General features: G+C 34.8%; 1 protein-coding gene across 1 annotated transcript; it reads left to right on the top strand.

The window, feature by feature from the left end:
* Window positions 1-8235: 8235 nt before the first annotated feature.
* On the top strand, window positions 8236-8775 carry LOC145689249 (protein CFDP2-like). The gene has a single exon (XM_081763387.1). The coding sequence runs from the start codon at window positions 8236-8238 to the stop codon at window positions 8773-8775; it is 540 nt and encodes a 179-aa protein (XP_081619513.1).
* Window positions 8776-9099: the final 324 nt, after the last annotated feature.

The raw sequence follows: 9099 nt of genomic DNA, 5'->3' as shown, positions 1-9099 counted from the left end.
ATGCTGTACACCAGAATTTACTAATGTACTAAGGTGCGCATATGGAGAAATCCTCAAAGATAAAGTTGGGTAGGCATTTGTGAGGAAAAACACTTCAAGTGCTGTTTCTGTATGACTTGTTATTGCTGAATTCATGTCTGCTGTATGCCACACTGTAACATTCAGTTTCTCAGAAATTCAAAACAAACAAACAAACAAAAAAAATGGGGGTCGAAAGTATTTTTTGTAACATGCAGAACTCAAAATACGTGTTTGTTCAACAACAGTTTGCACACCGGTGAACAAAATTTCTAATAAAGTTGGCATAAATATTCTTCCATATTCCAACAAAGAAAAAACATTCCTGGAATTTAAACCTTCAAGCAACCAGTTGTCAGTGCTACCAACCTATTACAAAGTTATTTTTTCCGATGTATTCCTTACCGTTCAACGTATCTGCGACAAACTTGATATGAAAATTTTTGGTACCCTAGGAACAATATTTTTGTGAAATACCACTGCATCAGTTTGTAGAGTATTTGGTATTTTATAATGATAATACATATGTGAAGTAAATGATGCATTGTACCAAACTGCTGATTTTATATCAGCTCGAATGTTAAAATTCCGATCAAATGTCTGATTCATGCAAGTGTCACTCAACTTCCTACATTTGCAAGACGTTGTGTATGGCTTTGGTTTGCAGTTACACCCAACTGTCTTGCGTCCAGTGGTACAGGTACAGGTAATCAACTCATCACAAGAGTCTGGAATAGGTGCCAATGTTAATAAATGAGAGACAAGTGAATTATTCTCCATTTTCCATCCCATTGGTAAGGGGTGAGGCAGAATTGGGTGCTGCAAATGGGTTTGTCTCCACATTAATCTCTGGTAATGAAAGCGCTGAATGTGAAAGTAAAAATAATCTCTGGTTGCTATGAGTTTTTCTATTGTAATGACCTTGAACAACATTCTAGAACGAACTTCAATGATGCTGTCAGCAATCAGCGCACCATACATTTTGCCGAAGAAGATTTAAGAATTTCTAATTGTGTGGTCGCTAAGGACTGCATCAGTTCCTAATCCTCTCAGAAGATGGTTATGCTGTGCAAACATGTCCCAGCACGTCCTCTTCGTATGTCCAGCAATGTACAAAATTGAGTTACATCCAATGATAATATAGAAAGCTATAAAAAGCTGAAGAACTTGTGGTTCCATCTGCACCTTTTCAACGATGATGTGAACTGGACTGTACTTTCTGATCCTTGCTGTCCTTGCTTTCATTCACAGTTATGACATCATGTGGAAGTAACTAACCAGAAGAACTAAGATGTCAAGTGTCTCTTATCGAGACAACAATGTTTCTTGTTCTGCTTTTAACGCAGTGTAAATTGATCCTGGTTTTATCTTTTTGTATTTAGCCTTCAAGTCATTAATATCAAGGTTTGCATCAGGAGCTTTGACCCTTCCCTCATCACTGAAGCCACCTGCAGGAACTATGGTCTTGTTGGATGGTGCTTGCAGAATCAGCAGGTGTGAGAGAAATTTAGAGATATCTGCTTTATTAAAATCGTCAATAATAAAGTTCTCCCACTTTGCAGGAAGAGGCACATCTCTGCTATCTATTGGTCTCCTGATTCCCAGAGATCCTTTCCCACGCAGTTACAGTGTACCACCCTGATTGAATGATGGTAATAAATATCAAAAGTGGTATCAATGCACTGCAAGTGCTCCCCATTTTGAAAAACATTTTGAACAAAAGTATTTCCGAAAGTATGTGCTGCCTGTAGCTTTCCAATTGCTATTACCAGGGTCTCCCAATCAATGATTAGCCGTCAAAGTCTTTGGCATCAAATTTGTTAGGATAAGGAATACGATCAGTCGATATCCCAGCAAGAATCATTTTTGAGCCTGAGCGAAGCTGGCCATTTGCTTCTGCCAGTGATAGAGGAACAATTAACAGTTCGTGCGTCATAAGTCAGTTCATAAGACAGTTGTTAAGGTTGACTGGATATCCTGCTTCATATGCAGCAATGAGTCGCTGCAGAATGTTCCTATCAGATTTCACCGTTTCTATATTCCCAGTTTTTGCATCTAACTGTTTCACTTCATACAGAGATGCAAAGATCAGATACTTGTTTTGAGGCAATTTTTCCTTAAAATTTATCGTTCTTCCTTCAGTTGGCAGAAACGTGTTCTTCCAAAGGCATCAAACCGATAGTGTCCTCTCTGGGCAGCCCCCAAGTCAAATGCCTTGGGTAGTCAAATCCTTGTTTGCAATGTTTTGCTATGTCTGAGGCATGTTATTTAAGAAAAGGTCAAGTCACTGCAAAACTAAAACCAATGTATCTTCGTATCTCGAATTAAATTATATTCTTCCTTTCATTGTCTCGTTGTGAACACAGTTTTCTTTCGTTACCTAAAAGATCAAAACCTCCAAATTGACTGATGGTGTTAAGCTTCTCAACTTTATGGGTGATATGTAATTTTCGCTTCCTGAGCTGTTAGTTCTCTTTTGTAGTCGCTGAATCTTAGTATTGCTTGTGAAAGACGAAAAACATGACTTATGCCACCACAGTACATTGACTCCTGATGATACCACAGCTTGGTTCCGACTGATTGCAGATCTGTTGTCTGTGTCAAGCAGTTTGTTTCTTGTCAAGGAAGCTTGACTTAACGTCTCTAGACCTCGTTCGGTGCCACTTATTAATCTCTCACTTCTATCTTGACAGATAAGGCACTCTTCAACTTCGGGCTTCTCAGTACTTTTGAGGCTGTAAACAGCTTCTATGTGGGAATCTGAATAATATAATTAACTCAGAAACAACAAAATCCGAAACTACCGTAATGACAACAGCACTAACAAATTAAAGAACTGGAGGCTAACGATAGCGTTTACTTTATCTTCCGTAAAGTAAATCACCTCAAAAATACGTTATAATGACGATTTATTTATTTACTTGTAAATTTCTCTGGTTAAGCACACAGAACAAGGAGATCTAAGCATGATATGTAATTTATATTATTTTAGTTGCGAGGGAAGTATTATGCTTCTACTCTGGGGCAGAGCGGGTTTGAAAACTTCGAGCCCTGTTAATAAAAGAAATATTTGAACAGCATGTACGACGAGAGGTAAACCAAGATTATAGGCATGGAAGTTCAAGAAGCTATCCTGCAAGACTTGATATTTATCTTAACTAGACCCAAACAGATTTAACAGAATGCGGATTTAAAAGTTTATTTTATTACAATTTTTAATTATATATCGTAATCTGTCTTTATTGTTAATAAAAAGACTTGTGAGTAATGTTAGTTGCAGTAAATTTAAGTTCTAAGTTTCCTGCCATCTAGCGACATCCATATAATTTTGCAATGTACCTGTCAATCTTGTAATGTAACTCGTTATACACAGGTCCTCAGTATTAATTATAGCTAGGTTATATTACTAAAATCACTTAAAATAGTTTATTTTGCGTTTAGCTTTCCTGACTTTTATTGTGGCACACACTTATTGAAATAGATACATACCTTTATGATTATGCGTACATCCCTTTATAAGATGGTTCCTGTATTATATCGTTTATTTACAAAACGTTATGACAATGTAAAGACGAAAACTCATCAAAAATCATCATATTAGAATCATTTTTTTTGATTCTCTTTCTTTTTCGAATTTTCTTCTTCTTCATACTGGTTAGTGTATATTTTAAAATCATACATTGCCCGGAAATATAAGAAAATATATTTAAAATTACACTGAAAATACAAGATGTTGTTGTAATCTCAACACACAAAAAATTGCGAAGTGCCTACATTTTTCTGCTGAATTTTACACAACAACAGGGACCTAAATTCGGTGTCATACGGTTTATTTGTATTATGTAGACATTAAACTTCGCGAAAATGCTGTATGCCAACTTTGTCTCGAAAATGCCAACTAGGTTAGACGTTATTTACTTTGGTGCCCAGAGTAATGTCATGATGAAGAAGTTCAACATTAGTATCGTCTTCATAAGTAGTGTAATTTACGTAACTGCATCTATTTTCAGGTTTGCAAAACATCTCATTCTTTTCAAAACCTTTGCATGAGATTTTAGTAGTCATCAATACTATTGTGTTCCGCAGAATCAGATATGCTGATTTGCATGTCTCATTTTAGAGATCTTTATTCGTTAAAGGCTAATACTATCGTGCCTAGCTAAATATGTATTATACCTTTGTTGGGATCAGTCCAAGCAAAATAAAGTTCGAATTGGAATACATTTGTCCTTGTATAATATTCTTTTTATAGAAAACATTGTCATCCCATATAAGATAGATAGGAGCAAGAATTTAGTTTCTAAATTTGAAACTTTAGTAATGTGCTAAAAAAATTGAAGAAAAAAGAAAAGAAAATTGGATAGAAAATCGAAGATAGGAAAATAATGAAATAAAGCTTTTAAATGAAAATAAAATAAAGAAAAATTAAGTAATAAGGCGAAATAAAAATTATTGTTAATTATAAGGCAATAGTGCAACATTAAAAAAATTGACACAGTAATTTTCTTAATAATTGTCTGTTACAACATTTGTGTAAGTTGTATGGAAAATAAGCATTAGGAATTAGAATTGTGGATTTTCAGCAACTGTGGTCATGTTAGCCAGTTATGTACGAGGAATGACGTCCCTCGGCAATCACAAAGATCGGGAAAAGAAGATCGGATCGGGAAAAGAAGAAGGCCATCTGAGAGTTATTTGTTAGGTAGGCTATCATCCCGGTATTGGCCCGGTCGAAATGAGGAATACACACAAAATCTCACTAGAGTTGGTTGGTCCGAAAAAGCTTCTATACTTTTTCAACCGGGTGTCCCCACCGGGAATGGAACCCTGGACTATTCGCACCAAAGACGAGAGCTTTAGTCACTACGCTACACGTGGACATTGTATGAGAAATAAAGTATGCTAAAGACAGTAAGATCCATCACGTGAAACTATAGGGTAATGCACATTTTTGCAGTAACAAAAGTCACTTATCCTTACATAATAAGCAACCAGCAATGTTTTGCTGCTATCTAGGTTGCATAGTACCTAGGGAAAGTCAAGATCTCGTAAGTGATACAATACGTTGAAGTCACTGTTACCCGAGAAGGTGTTAACGGATTTACTCCATTAACGAATTCGGCTGAGACAATCGCACTGGATATCAAAACATCACTCAGGAATTAATTTTCGTTCAAGTATTACTATATGGAACAACGGACGGACTCGCGTGATCCTAATAAAACCAATGCACATACGTACTGAGTAGCCACAACAATGAAGAACTGTCTCGATTTCAGTGCAAAGAACATTTTAATGATCAATCATTTCAACTTGTGGATTATCGAAATGAAATATTTAAATAAACATATTGTCATACCCAAATTCTATGTTAAATGATTCATTTAACAGTTTAGCCCTTTTGTCCCAAAAAGATGACATGTCAACCACGTCAAGTTCATTCATACATATGATTTTTAGGAAACATACACGAATGACATACTGTAAATGTAAAAGATCGTTACCTTTTGAATTATATTATATTTGAATTGAATTATATTTAAATTATATTATATTTGAATTGAATTATATTTGAATTATATCATATTTGAATTGAATTATATTTGAATTATATTATATTTGAATTATATTTGCCACACACATCAATTTAAATGTGAAATTTACACAAAATAAAAACCACTTTTTACAGACTTATTCTATAATGCTACGCATACTATATGTACGTATGTTGCCTAGATTTGAGACTCCATCAATTAGAGCAACAGTTACATTACAAATAAAAGAGACTTCCTTAGAATAGCTGTAAAGGAAAACTTGGAAAACTTTGCTTCTCACTTTTCATAAGATTCTAATATTAATAATTGCTTACATTATTGCACCTCAGAAACACGAGTAACTAGAAACTACAGGAATCCAGTCAAAATTTCAAGATGAGTTTCTTTAAATAATTTCAATGTTACATAGAATAATGTCCAAAATATTTTTATCCATGTGTGATGTAAAATTAAAATATAAATATAATACCTTAATTTAACTTTCCCATAGTTATCAATTTCAGTTCTATTTGGAGAATGGGTAAAAGTTACGTAATCTACGGAAAGTTAGTAGCGGAATTTAGTTAGAAGAGGGAAAACAAAACTTTAGAGATAAAATGCTGAAGTCCAGAGAAATAATTGCATTGAGTTCTAGACCAAATTTAAGTTTTTTTCTTTGGTATGTAATTCTATTGAGGAGAATCAATAAACTTTAATTTTTATTTTCCCTCGAAGTTTTTCTTTTCCAGAGTTTAGAAAGTAACCCACCCTTTCATTACGTGTCTTCGTTCTTGTACAGCATAACTACTCCGGAGAAGGATGACATTGTTGAGAAATTATACAGCAGAGCTTGCTTCTGACCGAAAGAACAATTGAACCACATGTTTCGCAACTTTTACGATTTTCGCGGTGCTACTCGTGCTGTGGACATTAGGTCTCAACAACCTAGTCAAGATGTATAGACGTTACTAAACTGCGTTGCGTGAACTCTGTTTACTGGAAGGAATCAGGAGTGCAACTACGGGAAAGAATACCTGGTCCGGAAAGCGCCCAAAACAATTTCTTAAATAAACATATATTTGTACAGTTTCTCAATAAAACTGTATTTGTTTAACAGGGAAATGATTGATATAGCATGGGAATTTGATCTTACACTTCATATTGTCCATAGGGGCGTATCTAATTTTTTAAACTTTTCCAGAAGACAAGCTTAAACCTTTTCTCATCATTTATTCTATGGTCTTTAAAAATTTAGTTTGATCTCGTAAGTTATACACCTGAACGAAGGATATCAAACAAAATTTTGGAAGAAAACGATACAATAAGTAATGGGAAAAGATTTAAACTTGCCTCTTGCAAAATTTAAGAAAATGAGATACGCCCTTTTGTCTCGAGAGGGGCGATATGTACTCTTTCTCTTATAAAAAACAATCTAGTTATATCAATTTTTCTAAAAATATAGGTCGAAGTATTTTACAATTACTTATTACTTATTACCTACAATGAGATGTTTTTCGGGTGCAGAATAATACCCCTTCAATACTACATACACGTAGTTGCTTGTAGTATTGAATCTTCTCCCCAAAGCTTGGGACCTTCCCAATAAAAATTCTGAGTGCGCATCTGGACTCAATTGTTCGTTCTAGTAAATCCCAATGTAAAAGAGTGACGAGATGTAAGAGTCAATCTTTACAAAGGGATAAGCATGTTTAGGGGGAGACCTATCCAAATAAAAGACATTTACAAGAACAGATTTAAAACAGAGTGGTTGCATGACGATAGAACCAAAGATTGGTTTTGAGTTGATTTTGAGTTTAATGTCGCTTTAAACAGCGAGGCTATACGAAACAGGACCTACCGATTAACGTGCAATCCTAACTGCATGAGCTCCCTCCGGGAAGGACCAAAGATTGACTCAAGCACGGAATGATATTGGTAAGTTGGTCCCATTATATGTTTCTTATCCTTCTTTCGAATAACTGAAAAGGGAAACTTTTGTGTCGATGGGAAAGTTATGCCACTATATTTACAAGTATACTCTCCTTTAGGCTAAAGGAAACGGATGACCAATGAAACTGAATGCTAATATGAAAAATGGTGGAATGATAATGTGGATGTAAATTGTATAACCACTAGAATACTCACGACGTTATTCAATACAAGTTCACATAGTCAGTGGTAAGATCAGGGATCCCTTTATTAGAGACCTACTACTAATGCATTATCCCCCATATTATAGAATGTATTTGTAAAATCGATATTCAAATTGCATTACTAATTGCAGTTTGTAATGATTTGAAAAAATATGTTACTTTAAAACATCTTTCTTGTGTTTTGATAAAGCATTTTTTCATGTTAACTATACCATCCACCTAGTTAAAAACAATTTGATACAAGGAAGACTCAATGAGATAGACCAGAATAATAGGGTGCTAGTTTCTAAGAAGGCTCAAGATGTTAGAGCTTATATCAGTGTAACAATGTCTAGAAAGGCTTATGGAGTTAGAACTGGATAATACTGTAATATTTCCTAAGAATGCTCACTGAGTAAGATATTGATAACATGGTAATATTTTCTCGTAATATTTTCTAAGAATCCTCATGAAGTTTGAGATTGGTAACAGCATATTGTTATTGGAAGCTGGAGATAGTAATGTTGAAGATAGCAACCGAACCGAGGAATATGACGATAATCCAAGTCTGTATGCCTACATCAACCTACATAGATGAGAAAGTAGAAGAAATCTATGAGCAAATAGAAGAAGTATTAATGAAAGTTCAAGACCAGGACAATTTAATCATCATTGGTGACTGGAACGCAGTAGTCGGCCAATTCAAAGAAGATAATGTAACTGGGAATTTCCGCCCAGGAGAAAGGAATACGAGAGGTGCACGATTAGTTGAGTTCTGCAAAAGCCATAATCTTACTGTAACAAGTACTTTCTTTGAACAATCACTAAGAAACAGATACACATGGACAAGACCAGTAGACAAAGAAATATACCAAATAGCCTATATACTGGTCCAACAAGCATTTAGAAATCAAGTGAAGAACAGTAAGAATTACTCAGGTGCAGACTTTGACTCATACCATAATTTAGTTTTCATGAAGAGCGAACTCCGACTAAAGAAGAAAAGAGTAGTAACATTAAACAAAAGATGGAATACAATCAAGATAAGAAGAGATGAAAACATGAAAGAGGTTTGCAAGTGCGACAGATAAAGAGACGTCTAAGGTAGCTTCAGCGGGTGGTGACATCAACTCCAAATGAGATGCAATGAAAGCAGGAATTACAAAAGCAGCCAACGAACACATAGGAAAAGAAACGAGAACACAATATAAATCCTAGATAACAACAGAAATATTGAAAATGATGGAGAAAAGAAGATAGTCCAAGATAACAAGCAATGAAGAGGAATATAGAAGATGCAGAAATTACATCAACAGAGAAGAATGTCAGAGAAAGTTGGATAAACAATTTGTGCAAGGAAATTGAGAAAAATATAGTCAAAGAGAATACAGAAACGTTATATAGAAAGGTTAGAA

This window comes from Thermobia domestica, chromosome 7 (assembly GCF_964235325.1).
Source record: "Thermobia domestica chromosome 7, izTheDome1.hap1.1, whole genome shotgun sequence".
Classification (NCBI taxonomy): Eukaryota; Metazoa; Arthropoda; class Insecta; order Zygentoma; family Lepismatidae; genus Thermobia; species Thermobia domestica.
The sequence above is the reverse complement of the archived record's forward strand: the minus strand, read 5'-3'. Positions and strand labels throughout refer to the sequence as shown.